At 43.6% G+C, this 21,075-nt stretch overlaps 1 protein-coding gene across 6 annotated transcripts in view; it reads right to left on the reverse strand.

The window, feature by feature from the left end:
- Positions 1-21,075, reverse strand: part of LOC139053133 (sulfhydryl oxidase 1-like) — a 140,147-nt gene that overhangs the window by 60,815 nt on the left and 58,257 nt on the right. For all 6 annotated transcript variants that reach the window (XM_070530285.1, XM_070530287.1, XM_070530284.1 and 3 more), the window contains 2 exons: positions 19,734-19,850; positions 13,804-13,930 (listed from right to left, as the gene is read on the reverse strand). In XM_070530285.1, the coding sequence (XP_070386386.1) occupies positions 13,804-13,930; positions 19,734-19,850 (244 nt within the window). The remainder of the gene's footprint in view (positions 1-13,803; positions 13,931-19,733; positions 19,851-21,075) is intronic.

Consider the following 21,075-nt stretch of genomic DNA (forward strand, 5'->3'; position numbering starts at 1 on the left):
TTTGGGGTGTGTTCAGCAATTTTCACTGAAATACCAAATGGATGTTTTACATTCCTTCTATATCAGAATGCCAGAACTGCCGAGTCAGCACAGTAAGTGACGTGAACAAAGTATATTTAAAAACTTTGCGAGGGCAACACGCTTTTTAAAGGCCAACTGCAACAAAATTTCACTTTGACAAAATATTTTTATAAATTAGTAGACAGCTGAACCAATTTAGCAAAACTGCACAGCTGGTAATCTCATAGCTTTTTTGTTAGCAGCCTTTAAACGCAACCTAAGCAGCCTAAGCTTAAGCTGCTTAAGCAACCTAAGCAGACGATGCATGCGCCTGATGGTGTTGCTATGATGTGACGACACATGCATCTGATCGTGTTACTATGACGCAAGTCCCAGCATGCTACGTCCTAGATTTTTCAGCACACCGCAGGCTGCCATGGGTGCCACACCCGGAGAACCAATGAGACCAATCAGAACAGACGGTAGTCAGAGCGTCTCACCCAGGGAGAGGGGTCGTCATGTTGCCCCACGGCAGCCACGGTATCTATGCTACGCAGCAGCGTGGCTTCCGTGATAGTGAAGATCATGCCAATGAGTCATGTGCTATGTCATGCGTCACATCCAGTGAGTGGTAATGGCAGCATTCTTTTTTTTGTTTTGTTTCAGTTTCAGTATCAGAAACAGCTATTTTCGGAAGCTTTTCATGACGTTCTTGCTGGTATTTCAAACATCAAATTTTGCCCGGAGGCTCCTCTATATCTACACTATCTTAAGCTAGGTGTTTTATGTGGTCCAAAATTTTATTGTAGTTGGCCTTTAAAGGTTAACTCCAGCAATATTTTGAACAAGTCAAGTAATAGGCTGCTTTGGATATTTCTATGCTTCTTGTCAAGTGTTTTTATGCACGGCCCTGTCTATAGTCTTGGGATGAACCAACTAGCAACTAGCCCAAACCAAAGCTTTATTTCCTCCTTCACTTAGTTCTTATCCACATTCAACATGAGACAAGCCTCAACCCTGCCTTAATGATTTAATCCTTAAAGGAGTACCGACATGACATTTAGTAATCAAAACCCAAGCCCTCTGAACTCCAGAAAAAATACTGGAAAGCATCACAGCGCCCTAAATAATTGAATATAACATTTGTTTCTATAAACAGGATTCGGTTTCAATGCTCTGGAGGTTGATGCATCATTTCATGACATCATGATACACTGGCTCACTCCGTTACTGCGATAGCGGTGGTTGCCACACTCAGGCCTTAGCCAGAAAAAAAGTGCACAGCACTCATTTTTTTTTTTTTTGTAAGCAAATTTATAACAGCTAGCCATTTTGCTACGCAATGACAGCACATTTTTATTTCTGTAATGACGTCATGATAGTATCAATGATGCCAGATCCAACATTTCCAGACCAACTTCAGTACATACCTGCCAACCTGAAAATTGAGAAATTCGTAAAACTATCGCGGCGAGTGGGGGGGTTGTGCACCCTTTTTTTTTACGGGATTTACATTTTGCGACAAGCTTACCCACAGTTTCACAACCGCAAGTGAAATTTATGTTTTGGAGAGAAAAGAGCGAAAACTCCACTGGGGCACAATTTATTTTTGCAATGATTTTGCTGTTGCTGACTTTGCCTGCTTCAGAAACTTCTCCGTGTAGGTTTGCTCAAAGCAAGTACCACTCTGGTGCTGCTTGACCATCAGCAGACTTTTGAGTATTTTGTCACACACAGATAAGCAAAACTATGTTTGAGTTTTATTCACAGTGTTGAATATTCTCTCACATTCAGCATCGTTGTGGGAAATGGAGAGAATACCCAACATAACCACTGAAATTCTGTGGAACATGCGCGGTTCATCGACATTTCGAACGCTTCCTAATTGCAACCACTGCACGTCGCACCTTGGCTCATTCAATATGTAGGCTGGAACCTGATATGCTTGCAAGTTGGCAAAACTCGACTTCAAGTGCGTCGATTGCTTCTTTTGATTCGCCACTGGCTGGGGTAGGATAGCAGGGAATGCCATAATAAAATGACATACACTTTTGAATGAAGCAGTTTCCAGAGCTCTTACTTGAGCAACTTCAGCCATATTGAGATGGACGTCTTCTAGTGGGAATTTGTGGCGAAAGGAATCGCATGCTGCCGTTAAGTACAGATGTACAGCAGAGAAGAACTGCTCTCTCTCAATGCAGCTCAGTGTCTCAACCACAGAGTAGGTTGTGCTGCAAATGACTATGCCTTCATTACCTTTCTGGTTCTCTGGAGCTCCACGGTCAATTTCCAGCAATGAACGACATGCCTTGACAACAACTGGGCGCACAAATATAGTCGGGTGAGCCTCGAAAAGGCGGTTCAAGAGGCCCCTCAGCATATGAATCTGAGGAGCCTGTGCCTGAAGAAGGCAGTTTACCTTCTCAAAAAGCAGTACAACATTTTGGACAAAAAGACAATCCCTGTCAACCTTTAATTGCCGAAGTCTGTCAAGTGAGGCTAGCTTAGCAGTACTGTTCAAGGAACCATCAGACATTGTTTGAGATATCATCGGCCTTAGTGAGATTAGAAGAACTGGCGAGGCTTATATGTTGCTGAATAACAGCCATGTCCTCTCGTATAGAGGTCTCCCTGATAAGAAGCAATACGGAGTAGGATTCTTAATCCATAAGGACATAGCAGGCAACATTGACGAATTCTACAGCATTAATGAGAGGGTAGCCGTAGTCGTAATCAAACTTAATAAGAAATATAGATTAAAGGTAGTACAAGCCTACGCTCCAACATCCAGCCACGATGATGAGGAAGTAGATCAGTTTTATGAAGATGTTGAATTAGCGATGAGAAAAGTGCAAACACGGTATACAGTAGTAATGGGTGACTTCAATGCAAGAGTGGGGAAAAAGCAGGTGGGTGGACAGGCAATTAGCAAACACGGCGTCGATTCTAGGAATGCTAGAGGAGAGGTGCTGGTAGAATTCACAGAAAGGAATAAGCTGAGAATAATGAACACCTTTTTCAGGAAGCGTAGCAACAGAAAGCGGACCTGGAAAAGCCCTAATGGTGAAACAAGGAACGAAATTTATTTCATACTTTCTTCCGATCCCAGTACAGTGCAGGATGTAGAAGTGATAGCTAAGGTATAGGCAGTGATCATAGGTTAGTGAGCGCTAGGATTCACCTCAATTTGAAGAGAGAAAGAGTAAAATTGGTAAAGAAGAAACAGGTCAACTTAGAGTCAGTAAGGATAAAAGCAAACAAATTTAGGCTGGTACTTGCAAACAAATTTGTAGCCTTAGAACAGAGAGACGATGATGATGACACAGAGCTAATGAATGAAACCGTAACGAGGTTGACTTCAGAGGCAGCAATTGAAGTGGGAAGCAAGGCACCAAGGCAACCAGTAGGCAAGCTCTCCCAAATAACAAACGACCTAATAAAGCAACGACAAAGCATGAAACTGTCCAACTCAAGAGATAAGATAGAATTTGCAGAACTGTCAAAACTGATCAACAAGGCGAAAATAAGTGACATTCGATATTATAACGTGAGAAAGACTGAGGAAGCCATAAAAAATGGGCGCAGCCTGAAATCAGTGAGAAAGAAACTTGGCATAGGACAAACCAAGATGTATGCACTGAAAGATAAGCTGGGTAATATCACCAGCAATCTCAAAGTTATAATAAATGCAGCGGAAGAATTCTATACTGACCTGTACAGTACCCAGAGGACTCGGGAGAACTCCATTCGGAACGATAATGAACAGGATACAGAAACTCCTCCTATAACTAGAGATGAAGTCAGAAGGGCCTTGCAAGTCATGAAACGGGGAAAAGCGGCATGAGAAGATGGAATAACAGTCGATTTAATCAAAGATGGAGCAGAAATAATGTTTGAAAAACTGGCGGCTCTCTATACAAAATGTCTATTGACTGCAAGGGTCCCAGAAAACTGGAAGAATGCAAACATTATACTAATCCACGAAAAGGGAGACATTAAAGAACTGAAAAATTATAGGCCTATTAGCTTACTCCCAGTATTATATAAAATATTTACCAAAATAATCTCCAATAGGATAAGGGCAACACTGGATTTTAGTCAACCAAGGGAACAGGTGGGCTTCAGGAAGGGATTCTCTACAATGGATCATATCCATGTCATTCATCGGGTTATAGAGAAATCCACAGAGTACAATAACCCTCTCTATATGGCTTTCCTAGGTTACGAAAAAGCATTTGATTCAGTAGAGATACCAGCAGTCATAGAGGCATTGCGTAGTCAAGAAGTACAGACCGCTTATGTAAATACCTTAGAAAATATCTACAGAGATTCCACAGCCACCTTAATTCTACACAAGTAGGAAGATACCTATAAAGAAAGGAGTCAGACAAGGAGACACAATCTCTCCAATGCTATTCACTGCGTGCTTGGAAGAAATATTCAAGCTATTAAACTGGGAAGGTTTAGGAGTAAGGATCGATGGCGAATACCTCAGCAACCTTCGGTTTGCCGATGACATTGTTCTATTCAGCAACACTGCAGATGAGTTACAAATGATTGAGGACCTTAACAGAGAGAGTGTAAGAGTGGGGCTGAAGATTAATATGCAAAAGACAAAGATAATGATGAACAACCGGGCAAGGGAACAAGAATTCAGGATCGCCAATCAGCCTCTAGAGTGTGTGAAGGAGTATGTTTACCTAGGTCAACTAATCACAGGGAACCTTGACCATGAGAAGGAAATTCACAGAAGAATAAAAATGGGTTAGATTGCATACGACAGACATCGTTAGCTCCTGACTGGAAGCTTCCCATTATCATTGAAAAGGAAGGTGTAGAATCACTGCATTTTACTAGTGCTGGCATATGGGGAAGAGACTTGGATATTCACAAAGAAGCTTGAGAACATGTTAAGGACCGTGCAAAGAGCGATGCAATGAAGAATGCTAGGCATAAATTTAAGAGACAGAAAGAGAGCGGTTTGGATCAGACAGCAAACGGGTATAGACGACATTCTAATTGACATGAAGAGAAAAAAATGGCACTGGACAGGTCATGTAATGCGTAGAGTAGACAACCGTTGTACCATAGGGTGACAGAATGGGTACCAAGAGAAGGGAAGTGCAGTAGAGGCCGACAGAAGACTAGGTGGTGCGACGAAATTAGAAAATTTGCGGGTGCTAGTTGGAATCGGCTGGCGGAGGACAGGGGTAATTGGAGATCGCGGGGAAAGGCCTTCGTCCTGCAGTGGACATAAAATGGGATGATGATGATGATGATGATGATGATGAACACAAATAAAATAGGTGCTCCTCACGGGTCACATGGCTGGCTTCCCCAGAATCCTTGTTATGAAGTTTCAGTTTTTTTGCTTGAGGTCCAGAACGAGCTCCTTTCCTCTTTAGCAAGAGTTCATCGCCATCGGTGCTTTTCTTCCCGAGGCCTGCAGCAGTCTTTTGAAGATGCGTAGCAGACTTTGGGGTCAGTGCAGGATTCTTGGGGGTTTGTGAGAAGTCTTCAGAATTTGGTATGACTACAAAAACAAGCTCTGCTTGTTGACTGCTTTGTTTCAGATAAAAAAAAAGCTGAGTAGTGGTTTGCACTGGTCGAGCAGCATCTTCACACTTTCCCAACGACAGCCAACGTGTCGGCGAATGCTTCATCTTTCTGACCTCGGCGTCTTGCATTTTTTTTTAACTCTTTAGGTCAATCTTTTCATTTCGAGCTTTTCTCTAGGTTAAAAAAAAAAAAAGTCAACCAAAGCATCATCAATTTTTACTGGAAAACGAAGCTCCTTTTTGGGCGGCCAAGTTGATGAGACGGCACAGCCAACCAACCCCTATCAAACCTGGTTGAGCCTCTCTCAATACAGTAGAAACACTGTTTTTCTTGCCAATCATGACATTGGCATTGTCTGAACACATAGCCAACAGGTTTCCAACAGGCAAGTTCTGAGACTTCATCTCGTCCAGAACCAGATTTGCAATCTTGTGACCCGTCGCTTCCGCTTGAATTTTCTTAAGGCAAAGAAGGTGGCTTTCGACTCTACTCGTTTCTTTAACAAAATATGTCGCAACAATAGAGTAAAGCTGCGTATCCGTATTGTTACTGCATACCAGCGATTGAAAATACTTGCTGTTTTAGGGCATCAGCAAAGGAGTCAACAAAGTTGGCGGCCATTTCCCAAACAATTGAAGTCATCTTTGTTCGTCCACAGGCATAGCATTTCGCTTCTTCGCACTTGAGGAACATCTTCCGGAAAAGCCGTCTGGCATGATCACTGACACTCAGCGGGATCTTGTGTTCAACTAAAAATGCCGTCAAGAGGCATTCAGCACAAATGACATCGAGGCCGTTGTTGCTGCGTACAAAACTTGCTAGGCTTGGCTGGCTGTCCGCGGCTTGCACGTATATAACCGATGCTTTTTCGAAGCAATGTGGACTTTGATGTCAGACTTGCTGCCATGTGAGATGTTCACATCACATGGCACACGTGGTGCAGAATCCGAACTTCTCCCCTTTCTTTGATGGCATGAAGCACAGAAATTCTGCCGTGTGCGATATCAAAAACACTTGGAAGTACTGTCGGGGCTTCGAGCCCACCATTGCACTGCGAAGCCGCTACAGGCTGGAGTCGCACTGCGTTCGACGTGGCAGCTAGTCACACAAAAGGCGAGGCCAACACTGCAGTGACCGAAGCTGACTGGTCCAAACCTGTGAGCCCGCGCAAACAAAGGCAACAGCATGGCAACAGGTTTGCGGAGGTGCTAGAGGCGCTATTGGCACTATCGAGCTTTGGATATGGATTTGTGACCCCCCTAGTAGACGACAGAAGTCACTACAACCTTGCAGCTGCTGATGATGATACCACGTATACGTACAGCCCTCTCGTGGCAGCGCAAGGTACCCAGGGTGTAGTTTTACTACATTTTCAGGTTGTTCTTTTTTTTTCGCAAATGAAATGTTTTCCGTAAGATTTCAAGCAAGATTTGTAAAATCGTAAGACTGCTCGAAATTCGTACATTTCACGGAAAATTCTGAAGAGTTGGCAGATATGTTAGTATATATAAGTGTTTCCCAACCTTTATAATTGTCATGTGTCACCCTTTTACGTGTAAAAAGCATGTGGTACAGTTTCTACAACCTCATCATGATCATCATTTATTAATCCTTAAAGGCCCCTTACGGGGTATTACATAAGGGGGTACATACTTCAGAAGTATGTGTCAGCATGTGGCAAAACATTGAAAGAACTGAGGTCCCATATCATGGTTACAAAGTCAGCAGTTACCATACACAGTTAAACCTGGATATAACTAAGTCTGTAAAATCGACACTTCATTTCACTATATGGAAATTTCACTACACTGAACTTTGACCTTTGCACAGAGCGGACTCTGACCGATTCATTTTTATATGGAAGGAGCCATAAAAAAAGTCTGAATAATCAGGCAGTCAGAAAAAAACTAATTTCAATAACACAAAAAGAGGAATAAATTTTGTTGAACTTGGGAGCCACCAATAACTTTTACAGTTTGATGCTGCATCGATGCACTCCCCGTCACAGCTGGCATATGGCCGCTGTCACGGGGACTGCAAGTTCAACGCGCTGCGGAGATCGGTGTAAGCGAAACTTTCGTGTCCATTCCACCGCTGCGGCTCGTCAACATAACCTCGGGTGTCGCCCAGAGTTGTACGACACCAAATGTTATGTTCACCGAACCGAAGTGCTGCTCTCCACACAGCCCGATAAATGCAGCATCAAAACCTGTAGGATTCTGCAAGAAAGGTTTCCTTTAAAGTTTTGTGGAAGCAAGGCGAAAACCTGAATTATCGCAAGTTTGTTCACAGCTGCCATAGTTCCTGTTTTGCTACAGCGCACGCACATCATGTCCAAGAAATCGAGCAAGATCTGGTATAGTGTCAAAAATTTCAGTCGCTGTTACAGATTGGCTCAATAGTTGTAAGTCAATTTTATGACCGAACACCTACATGGTTTTATGGAGTAGGCAGCAGTGCCACAGATAAGTGCAAGCAGCTCTGAATAACCGGTAGGCTACTTATATCCAAAACTTGTTGCAGGAGCAGTAAATTCATAGAAAACACTTTCATTTCCAGTAAAGGCATTTGTTGGCTTCATTTGGTTTCACTGGGAATTTGTCCTTTTCTTCAGCAAGTTTAGGTCAGCTTCTTTTGAGTTCGAGTTGAAGGAAGCGAGCTCTGTGGTGTATATTGCGTAACCAGTGGCGACATCCTTTTTTCTTACCAACCAAGATTGCTTGCAAGATGCTAGCCTCGTCCTACAGCAAAAGGGTGTTACATTTAGTGCTACCGCCTTTACCGCTACTTATGCTTATCACTTGCTACATGAGACAGGGAGAATTGGTGTATTGACCTTGGAGATGGAGACAACAGAAGCATCCGAGACACCAAATCTGGCGCTGACGGAAGACACACGTGGAATATGGAACTATGCTGCATAGAGTGCACAATACGATGCGTTGATGTGTATGCCCTAGTGCCTCTGATCAACATTGCACTTGCCAGCTTATGGCCTCCGAGACCTGGCGGTGCATCTCAGAAGCCACAACCAGCTAAATTTTCTACTGCGGAGAAGACGCTGCTCTGTTTTGGAGGCTGCTTTCTAACACACAGCGCGCAATCTGATCGCTGGAACCTGCAGTAGCTGTCATTTACTGGTTTTTCTTGGCGAGAGCAGTGAAATTTTGTTGTATTGAAATTGCAGATAAATATGCTTTGTTTTATTGAAGTTAAAAACACATAATATACTATGGATGTGAACTTATAAAAAGATCAATACTTCATTATACCGAGGATTTCACTATATCGCAGTTACTTATATCAAGGTTTAACTGTATAAAGCAAAAAAAGCTAGTTTTTTGTGTCGGTGCTCCTTTGTAGCATTAGAACAGTGCACCTTTAGCTCCAACAACACAAGTGCATGCACTGGGTAGGTCATGTACAAGAATTCACAATATCACTCACAACTGCGCTATGTTGGGCAATAAAATAGCCATTCACCATCTATAATGCTACAAGCACTGACATGAGCAAATTTGAGATTTTTTCCTCCCATTTATGACTATACAGTGGTAATATATAAAGTGTAAAACAGCTATATTCACCATTTGTAATTCTATAAGCACTGACAGGAGCACGGATCGGGGCTTGCAGTCCCCATTTATGGCTTTAATGTGGTACTGAATTGAACAGCTTGAACTGAGGACGAGGACGGACGAGACAAGACGAAGTGCTGTTCCTCGTCATCTGTTCACATTATTCAATTCAGTATGTATGAGGGACGTTCCAAAAGCAAGTTTTGTCATTTATTTTCACATGGAAATGTTATTGCCAAAAAGAAATGCACTATGGCATCATGAACCATACACCTTACACTATTTTCCCACTTGTCGCCACCAACATTGAGACATTTGTCATAGCGTGCAATCATTCTGAAGAAACCACTCTAGTAAAACTCGGTGCCCTGCAATACAAGGAATTGTTGCACAGACTGCTCTACCAAAGCAGTGTTTTTGAGGTGGTGGTAGTGGTAAACATTTATTACTTGAGCTTTTTTACAACATAACTTGTGAGGGGGCTCAGGAGCACGTAAGGTGTCCGGGAGTTTGTGGCCCTCGGTGACCCTCAGAGCCCAGTCCACCAGCCGTATTTGGTCGGCTGGGTTGAAGCTAGACATCGCGTTCTCCCATCCCTCGACGTCGGTGAGTTTCCACTCAGAGGGTGGCTGGAGCTCAGGGCATAAGAACATTATGTGATGGAAGTTGGCTCTAGGCGCGCCGCAGAGCATACATTCCTGTCGATATAGGCCTGGATGAACCAGGGTGAGAAAAGCTGGAGAAAGGGAGGTTTGTGCCAGAAGCTGGCGCCAGGTAGTTTGTTGGAATTTCGTTAAGGATTTATGTGGTGGACGATATCTCAACCGCATTTCGCGGTAGTGGAGGGTGACCTCATGATATTCTACCAAGTCTCTGGTGTTATCCAGGTCATCGGACGGCATGGCTCGGTTGACGGCTACTTGAGCGATAGAATGGGCCATCTCATTGCCTGGATGGCCTGCGTGCGCGGGCACCCAGATGAGCTTAATTGGTCTGAGAGGGGTCTTACGATTGAGAATTTTCCGTGCCGGTTCATGAACTCAACCTTCAGAGTAGTTGCGGATTGCAGTTTTGGAGTCGCTAAGGATAACCTCGGCAGCGGTGGTTGAGATGGCCAGCGCTATGGCAGCCTCCTCCGCCTCTATGGATGTGCGCGCCTGTATTGTAGCAGCTGTGATGTAACCAAGTTGATGTGACACTACACTTACGGCATAGGGTGGTTTCTGTGGGTAGCTAGCGGCATCGACACACACAGTGAGGTGGTCGTGCTGGTATTGTTTGTAGAGGGCTTTTGCCCTGGTCTGCCTGCGTGCCTTGTGATGCATGAGGTGCCTGTTTTTAGGCAGGGGGAGAATAGTGATGCAGTTTTGTATGTCCGATGGTAAGGGACATGTCCGATTGGCCTTGGAAGTCAGGATTAGTCCTAGTTTGTCCAGGATGTGTTGACCTGTAGTGGTAGAGGACAGCCTCTCAATTTGGGCTGTGCGATGGGCTTCCATGAGCTCATCAAATGTGTTATGTACCCCCATGCGAAGGAGGCACTCATTTGGCGTGTGCCTGGGGAGGTTGAGTGCTGTCTTATACGCTTGACGTATAAGGGCATCCACTTTTTCCGTTTCTGCCCGGTTGAGATGTAGGTATGGGAGCGAGTATTGGCCTCGAGCTCCGCCACTGGAAAAGCTGGCGCCACCGTCGGCGTGACGTGCTAGGAGGGATCACGTGGACATAGCGGCCACGTCGGCTGCTTCGGGCGCGCCGAAGGGAGCTGAAAACGAGTTTAAATTCCCTCGAACGCTGCGGTCCTCATTTAGTGACGAAATTTTCCCGCTTCGAGTGTCTCCTTAACAACGCTTCAAAGCACTACAATAGGTAGTGGCTGCCTTTGAAGGCGCGCAACATGGTAGGCTACTGCTCGGTGCCGCAGGGCCGGACGCACGTAACGGAGGCCGGTGTCAGCCTTATTCACACGTAGCCGCAGGACAAGAAGCTGCATGAAGCTTGGCTCGTCGTGAAACATAAAACCGGCAAACAGTCATCGGCTGCAAATCGGGTATGCAGCAAGCACAGACGCGTGGAAGATTTCTGCTACGGCGCCCGGTCTGCGATGTTCTGAAAACGCGCACTGAGACGCTCGCCCGAGTCCGCTGCCCGACTAATGTCATGACGGTTTGGTGTATGAACTTGTCGATGCTATAGATACTGGCAAGTTCAGTGGAGTGGAAAGGCAGCGGTAAGAAGCACATTTAAAAAAAAAGCATGGCATATGGTCATGTTTGTGTTATGAATTAATGCACTGGATTACAAAAAAGGAGCAGAGGGAAATTGCACGCTGAGAGCACCGATAAACATGCAGTGCGACGCAACTCGAGAAATAGTATTGAAAGGTCAAAGAATTTAGAAGAAAAAAAAGATTGAATCGTCGCGACGGCACATCACAGTCCCCGTAGGCATCGAAGTCTCTACAATGAAATTATTTTTGAACAGCTCTGATAGCGCCCACGCAACAATGGTTGCTTGTATACTGTCAAATGCTCATATTCTGCGGCCCAAAGCTCATGGCACGGTGCGAAAATGCGCGCGCGGAGAAAGCGAAACAGTGCGCGGACAAGCATGCAGACGCGCACTCGGTCGCTGCGAATCTGCGCGATCGCTTCATTGAGGCTTCGTTCTATTACACTCCATTTAGTTATACAAACACTATAAGAACATATTTCACATAGTTTGCTCTCAGCGTTTACCTACCTTTCACGTAAGAAGCCGGTTCGGGAGACTCCATCGCGGCGACCGCGCGCAGTGGCGTTTACTGTACGCATTCGGTAAAGAGATATAGCGTCTGTAAACGATTGTGTGCTTTCAGTTTGCCCAAGATTATTATTTAGACAGTAAGAAACTTCTCTCGTTTCGAAAGTGCTTACAGAAATGTCCGGGAGAGCTCGCACGTGGTGTTTTCGGTGAGCGCTGACAGCAAATCCTATGAGGAGCGCGCCACGTGATCCCTCATACTACGCCAGCGAGGCGCTTCCGATAGATGACGACTCCGTAACTCCTCGCCGCCAATACTACTCTGCTTATGACAAAGGCCTGCACTAACTTTCTCAAGTCATGCTCTCTCATCCCATTGTGTCTATTGGCTATCCGTTCAATCAGGTGCATAGTGTAATGTATTGTGGTGGTGATTTTGTTCATGGTCGCCGTGTGTATGCCGTTGTTCTGCATGACCATGCCAAGTACTCGTAGCTGCGTGACCTCTGGAATGGAGTACGTCCTCATGTGGATACGGATGCTGGGAGGGTGGAGCTGGGCCTGTGCGTCTCTTGGGGGGGTCGAGAACAAGAAGTTCCGACTTGGTGGAGGAGCACGCGAGGCCTATTGCCGTAGCCCGCTCCACCACCACATCGGCTCCTGCTTATAAGGTCGCCTCCATGTCGCCTATGCTGCCTGTAGAGGTTCACAAGGCAATACCATCTGCATACAGGGAGTGCGAGAGGTTGGGAATATTTGCCAGGCCATGGGAATGAGAGTAAGGTTGAAGGGGAGTGGCGAGAGCACTGACCCTTGCGGTGTGCCTCTGCTACCCAGTTGGAGCTTCTCTGTTGTCAGTTCTCCCACAGTAAGGACTGCAGTCATGGCCTGTAGGAAAGCTGTGACATAGGCGTGAGTTCTCCCGCCTACATGTAGATCGGATAAGGCGTTCAGCACTGTGATATGTTCCACATTGTCGAAGGCCTTGGTGAGGTCGAGTGCTAGTATGGCTCTAGTGCGTTTGGCGTGCCGGGGGTGCAGGACTTCTTTAGAGAGCTGAAGCATGACGTCTTGAGTGGATATGTGCCCGTGGAAGCCAATCATTGTGTGAAGGAAGAGATTATGTGCGTGCATATGCTGTTGGAGTCTTTCTAGTATGACATGTTCGAAGAGCTTACCTAGACATGAAATGAGTAAAATCGGTCGTAGGTTTTTTAGACCTAGCAGCTTGCCTGGCTTGGGAATAAAGGTTATCTTTGTATGGGTCCACTGTGGTGGGAGGGCTCCTGCGGCCCAGTGCGAGTTAGGGTTGGGTTATCACCTGTATCGATCTGTCATCAAGGTTTCAAAGAGCTTTGTTCGTGATGTTATCCTCTCCTGGTGCGAATGTAGTTCTGAACTTATGTAAGGCTGTGCGGACTTCCCAGGCTCCTTCCGTTGTTGAACCAGCAACAGGCATGGATTCTTACAGCGATTGTTTGTTTTACCCAGTGTACCATCTTCCCTTTCAAAAAAATGATGAAACTTACTTTCGGAACGTCCCTCGTATACCAGCATGCCCAGTATATTCTGCCATGCAAAGTGGCAATAGTACTATACATAGTGTAAAACAGCTATTCACCATTTGGGACACCGTAAACACTTAGATGAGTACATATCTGGGATTTTGTTCCCTTTTAAGACTGTAAAATGGTAATATACTGAATGTAAACGGATTTTCTCTAGACATCAATGGAGAAAATGTTAGAGGGGCAGCTTGCTAATATGCTTTAACATGCATCACGCTTAAGAAATTAAGTTTTGTCGATTACCATGGCAACTCAACCTTTATTTCACAGGCTGCTTAACAGCCTTTGGCAATAGCAGTGCAAGTTATCACAACATATTAAACTATATTTGCAAGAAAATAATGCAGACACTCTACCTCCAGACTTGAGGTAGGCACTAACAGTCAGGCTGTGGAAAAGCATCCACAGAGCGCAGGGATAACCACGTAAGCGTGGCTGGCTGCCTAGACAGCCTTCATAGGGCCCCATGACTGGCAGGCCCACCTGTAAAGTATTGTTATATGAAGGATACGCATTAGGGGTGTGCACATAAAAAAAAAAAAAATTCTAATCGAACTAAATACGACTATTATAAAATCTGTCCGTCAAATACCATCACATCGAATATAAGATACTTTTCTGCTTATCAGTATAGGAAAGAGAACATGAAAAAAAAAGAAGTGGTGCCAAATGTCTTATTTCTTGAGCACATGCAGCACTATTTGAATATCAATTCAACTGAGCAACATGTAAATCAGCAAAAAGGAAAACACTTCACTTCCTGGTTGGTAACGGCAGACATTTTGCCATAATCAATAACATATTCATATTAATGAAATATCAGATTCTCAAATCAAATACAGCACCAGAATAATCGAAACTACAAGCAGTGGGCTCCACTTAGTGCGAAGAACAAACAGGTAAACACTTGAAATCTCGAGGTGTCCAGGCGGCTGCCTAGGCCTACATGTCCCGCATCTGCCAGTGATGACGCACAGAGAGCAGTGCACACACGCTACTGGAAATCCTTCCCGCTCCTTTCAGTTATACGAGCTATGGCTCACAGCTCTGACAGGACAAGGCACATGGTGCCGACCAACTATGTAAGCTGGGGCCTCTGAGATTGCCTGAGGTTGTGTGCCCCCAATCTCAAAGTTATGGGGACACGAGAGTCTGATCTTATTTTTCCCACACGGCTTCCATGTCTCCTGGAATTTGGCTTCCCTGTGTAGCACGTACAGCATCTGTGGTTGTACAATTGTATGAGAGATGGTGCATGATGCACGGCTAACGTCAGCTGACAGCGGGGTGCATGCTCGAGACACCACCAAGTCAAGTGAAAGCGAGAGAAGTGGCCAACCAGGGTTAATGCACGGATTAGGAAAGCAAGCTTTTCAGAGCTTTGCCAGAAAACAACTACAACCAACTAACCCACACTGTCAGGACCATTGCGCTGTGTGTGTGTGTGTGCAGTTTGCAGAACAGTAGTTACTGCACAATTGTGTGTGTATTTTGAAACTTGAGGCCTCCCCAGTTTAACTTCAGGCTAAAGATGTTCAGAATTTAAAGAAAAAGAAGAAAAAAAGCTAGAGTACTTATAAAGAACATCCTGTTTTCATTTTTCAGAACACCAGGAACAAAGAAATAAACAAATTCAAAATTTTTTTAGATGATTAAAAGTGTCATGTCCAAATTTTACACTCGGAGCACAGGCTCCTTCACAGTAATGCAAACCAATGGCATGTAGCACTGAAAGGGAGAAAAAAATGTTGGTACAGCTCGAACATGTCTTGCTAACATGGTGGTAAAACAGGTCAAGAATTCTATTTTTATTAGGAACTATCCAGCTTGGTGACACCACAGTAAAGACTTGCATGTGCAGTAATTATGCTTGGCCTCCAAGACTGACGCTTTCAACTGTTGGTACCACACAATGCCTTGCAGGCGTGCACTTAAAGCAGCTAAACTTGCGCGCTAAATGAACATGAAATATACAGCAAATAACTGAGTATAAGTACTCAGAAGTTAACATTGCAATTAACCTGTACTAGAAAATGTATATAGACAACATAATAGGTAAAGCAAACCAAAGATTAGGGTATATAAAGCGGACGCTTATGCACGCCACGTTCGAAACCAAGCTAACTGCCTACAAGATGTGTGACCCATACTGGAGTACACCTGTGAGGCATGGGATCTGCACTCCAAAACGCTTATATCAAAATTAGAAATTGTACAGCAGCATGCTCTTCGGTTTGTGTACTGGGCTTACAGTCAAGACATATTGGTATCCTATCCCTGCTTTATATCACAGCAAATCTGCCATTGCTAGAATCATGAAGAAAGCAGAAACAGTTTAACCTCTTTTACAAAACAGTTAATTTAATGTTTACTGACAAGTCAAAATATATAGGCAAATCGAGATCAAGAATTAAATGGAATAAACATTGCAAATGTGTAGAGGAACACAGATTTTCAAAAGACTGTTTTAGGTAATATTTTTTTCTCAGATAAGCATGTGACAGGAACAAATTTCCAGAGCACGTTGTCATGGCGGCAGACAAGCATGCGTTCTTCTCCTTGGTTCCTGATTATTCTAACCTAATTATTCAGTAATTATTTACCTAGTAATTAGATATCTATCTGTATCTACACCATAGTATTACTGGCGCCTTTTCATGGAGATAGTTGAAATATGTAATTGAGTAATAATTGTGTTCGTAGTACAGTTAAACATTGATATAACAAAGTAGGTAAAATCGGCAATTTGCTTCGTTATAACGCAATTTCATTGTATTGGAATTCGACCTTTTAAGCAAATATATACAGTTGCCGATCGATTTCTCTCACATGACAAGGGGCCAAAGAATTTTCCAAATTATCGAGCAATCGAAAAAAGCACATTTGAATGAGAAAACAATTTTGATGAATTCAGGAGTCAGCGACAAATGATACGGTTTCATGCCATGTCGACGATATCTTCACATAGGTGGTACGAATTAAGCAAAGCCAGCCACGTTTTCGCGTGCTGTCTTCCCCCGCGGCTGATAGCGTTGCCCATAATGGGATGGCACTATCATGAAAAGCGCCTGCAGGGGAGACTGAATGGTTCGTCTGCCTCTCGCTTCAACGGGTCACCGAAACTTGAGATTACGCAACTCTCAATACTAAACGTGCTGTGGGAAGACAGCTTGCATGATGCCACGCGGACTCGACGGCACGCAGGGTGCGCGGCTGTGTACGCGCTCAACCGCACTGCAGCCACGCTAAGCCACGTGCAGCCACAGCCGAGACGCGGGCCAGATATCGCGACGTGCGTCAACTTACCCGCCCCGCGCACTTGATTGCACTACCGCGAGCTCGCTCCCCTCCCCCTCTTACCCTTCGCTTCCGCGCGGAGCGGCCCTCGTACGTGAAGTCACCATCTTTCTTTCTCACCCTCCCACATTTTCACTCACATCTAAAGCACAATGTGCGCGGGGCGGGCGCATAGGATCTTATCGCACTTGGACTTTATACAGAATATGATGCGGCTACACATCGGTAGTTGCTCTTGTCGCGCTGCTTGCGATTTGAGAGGTGTGTTTGCAAGCAGCTGCTTGTAATTCAATCATTTGACCAGCTGCATCTGCAGAAGTTTCATTTATTGTCTTGGCTTTCCTTTGCTGCACAAGCAAAATTTCGTTATATTGAAATTGCATACAAATGCACTTCGTTATATTGAGGATCTAAATACAAGGTGTTCTATGGACAAGAGGTTATGAAAAGTTAAATACTTCGTTACATCGAGAATTTTGTTATATTGAACTTCACTATATCGAGGTTTAACTGCACCTAAATAAGCGGGCATAGTTTGCATGTTCCTTTGCCAACTGATTTGTTGCCAAGTCTACTGTGAGTAATATATATGTTTATATTTTGTATGTATATTTAATATATTTGTCCTAATTGCATTATGGATTATTTACTGCCATCATAAGATCTAAGTAATAGTTATTGATTATATGTTTATTACTTAATGATTTGTTGCCATGTTACCTGTGAGTCGATTGTATGTTTCTACTCCTAGCTTGGTCCCGAGTTGACCGACAGTACCAAATAAGTAAATACATAAAACGAAAGGAAGGGCTGGTTAAGAGAACTCCAAAATGCTTGCTGGTCCCAGCTTAATGGGGCAACTATGTGTGCTGGTGGGTGCTGGAAATGATTAGTAATGAAATGTTGAGTGTATTTTACACCCCACATAACTATGCTTTCAGTTTAGCTACCATATTCCAGCCGTGGAACAAATTCACACCAATTTGGCCAAGAATGAAACATGGCAGTTGGCAAAGCAGGTGGGCACATCAACATGGCGGTGAGGCCTTTGGACCAATTAACCACTTCCACCTCTGGCATGTCCGTTTGCATGGGAACTAACAGCCGGAAAATGTATCATCCCATCACAGTTTTTCAACATATTGAACGTTGGTGTCAAAAAATCGTTTTCCGTATTAACTGGTAAAAAAGAAGCGTAACTATGTTAGGTCACTTTCTGCTAACTCGATCACGAATGTAGAAGCTGGGAAATTGTACGAAATGAAATCGTAAAAATGAGGTTCCACTGTATCTGTACTAAAGCGCTTCATAATCTGTTGTTCTTAAAAGGAAATGAAAAGACCTTTCTGCCAGCACAACAACTCTGGCTCATAATGCTTTTCTTTGGTTTCAGTTTGAATATGCAGCAGTCATATGAGACCCTTTTACTGAAAAATGCTATTATGTACCTAGGGAAGGTAAACGAAAAGTCATAGGGTGCATACCTAATTAGCAAGCATAAAAGACAAGACTCCCCTATCTTACTGATGCAACAACATTCCCTTGTTAAAAACATGAAGGAAACTGAGCCCGCTTAATATGTTTAGATAAACTTCACTTAAGGATTAAATGTTGTGCCCCATTGTGTTAAATCAGTTACAGCAAGAAGAACCTAAATAAACATGATCACTCATTCACACTTGTATTTGCATGAGCTAATGCCTATAAAGCTCTTTTCCCCAGAACAGTGACAAAGGAGAATTTATTACCACAGGAGATTTTTGCTTATAGTGATTTTGTGGGAAAACTTGGTATTTCTTCCGTGTTTAGTGTTAAAGCGCATTGTAATGTCTTAATGCTGCCATTGATTTAGTGCTTCTTTTGGCCACTCCTCGTAGGACAAAATGGTAGTCCACAGTAGAACTTCTTCAGACGCAAATCAATTTTGTCCCATGAAAATTTAGTTTCACTACATTTCTTGCATCTTCACCATCATGAAAATCACACAGCTGGATAACGAATTTAACGTTTCCCATTCTTCAGTGAGCTTTGTCATGTTCTTAAACTGTAGACTCCATGCGAAAGCTCTCTACTTGAACGACAGATATGAGAAATGTAACTGTTTCACGTCTAGCATACATGTAAGGAACCTATCCAGCCACTCGAAAAATATGGCTGGCGTAAAACATTGCGAGAAACAATGAAAGAAGTGAACCAGTTACCTGACGAATTACTAACGCTGAGCGCAAACGTCCAGCCATCTACTGCACAACTCGTATTATATTATTATATATTATATTATATTATTATATATTATTCAAACTTTGAAGTCTGGTCCAATCAGAAGCGTTTTGATATGTACATGACACATTTTAATAACAATTATTTTGTTCACTGCTCTTTCTTTCAATATTATCTCAGTGTATACAATTATGTACACAGTTCCTGAAGGGGAAAAGTAAAACAAAATAGATAAATAGATAAATTACAACTGCAGTGGCACACATGGCACTTTGTTTTACCACCACATATTACAGAAAAGCATTTTCAGCTCTAATCTAACAAAAAACATGAGCACCAAATTAGCTTCATGTGTACCATACAACTTCAGAACAATCCAATGTGTTTATGTGCCAGAAACTGATTTTGCTCGAAAGCAAGCAGATGCACCCTCTTGCACTAACTTGTATTCTGCATGCTCTATAACAATTTTACTTAATTCGAGGCAGACCTATGTTGAGTGGTCATGCATCTATACTGCTTTAATTTGCATGCCTAAAGTGGCAAGAACAGAAACATTTCAAAGCATAGTTTGAAAGCTAGTGAGGCTCCTTATGACTCAAAAAGTTGAGGACTGCTGGCTGATGCCACTGAAAATGAAGCTTTTCAGTTTCTACACAACACTACAAGCCCTCACAACTCCTGTTACTTCTGTTTGTGAAGAATTCATTCAGCGGAATTTCTCTAACACCTGAAAAATGCACTGGCAGGCATTTCTCTGTGCTCTCACCTGCTTGTCAAGAAAAGCCGAGAGCTGTTCTCCCCGTAAGGAATCTGTTCCAGCTGATGCCACAAAGGTGTGCAAGTTTTGCAATGCCACCTTTGTCGGGTCGCCTCCTGGAAAATACTGATGCCACAGTCACAGAAGTTATGTTCTTGTTCACTTGTTTTCAAGGGTTAAGGCAAGCAAGTTATTAAATAAGCACTGAAATTATATATTCAAAACCTTTTTTTGTGCTAAATGAAGGTTCAAGCCCTCAGAAAAAACACTGGCATGCATAAGAGCATCCTAGATAACTTAATATAATATTACTTGATGCTATGAACCAGCTTCAGTTTTGGTAGTCAGGAGATTGGTGCATTATGACGTCCTGATACCACAACCCCGCAATTCAGTTTTTTCATTGCGATAGCAATTACATGGAAACTCCAGGAACATTTCTGTTGTCGCCGTGACGTTCCATTTGAAGTCCAAGGGCGACACTATCATCAACGCACGCCGTATGCTATATGTGCAAGAGTGAGCCGATGGTGGTGGTTCGATCTCGTTCACGCAAGGGAGGAAAGTGGGGAAAAAGTGCGTCGTCTTCTGTCGCACACAAGGCACCAGGGGGGGGGGGGGGGGGGGGGGCATTTTACTCCAGCGGCTGCTGCGGATGGCACGGCCATGCAAGGACACGCAGGCCCTATTTTGAAAGCCATCTGTGACGGGGACACAGTACTGATAGCTTCATGTGCACTGTGTTTTGAAGTGAGAGACAGCACGAAGGTCATTCGCTCACTGCTGCTGCCGCGCTTCCTCACTCCAGCATTTTGACAGTGAGTATCCGCAGTCATCGAATGAGATGTGTTCATGTTTGCTTGTGTGTGCATGATGCCATGCTTATTAATTTAGTTAGCAAGCGAATGCTTACAAGTTTATACTGCTGATAAAACTACTATCCTTACTTCATATAGCTGTAACTAATTTGTAGCGGTGTGCAAATATTAAAAAATTTCGAATACTACTGAATATTACATTTCTAATGTTAGTGTTTGATTCAAAAACTAGGTATTCGAAAATTTTCTAATATTCGATTGAATACAAACATTCGAAGCAAATCGAATATATTACTGGCTGTGCAGGAGCAAATATGGTTCTTAGCGTTTATTTCTATATAAACTAAGAAAATGTGTCTGATTTTTTTTCTGAATTTTGCGATAATCTCATGCTGCTGGCAAAATTTCACCTGTAAACGAAGCTTAGCCACTGGATGTTCAAGTTGTGCAGGTCGCACCACCGAGTCCTGAGCTTACTGATTGACAGCAAATGCGATGAGTGAAGGCTGGTACATGGTCAAATGGTTCTGAGT

The sequence above is a fragment of the Dermacentor albipictus genome, chromosome 1, assembly GCF_038994185.2.
Source record: "Dermacentor albipictus isolate Rhodes 1998 colony chromosome 1, USDA_Dalb.pri_finalv2, whole genome shotgun sequence".
Lineage (NCBI taxonomy): Eukaryota > Metazoa > Arthropoda > Arachnida > Ixodida > Ixodidae > Dermacentor > Dermacentor albipictus.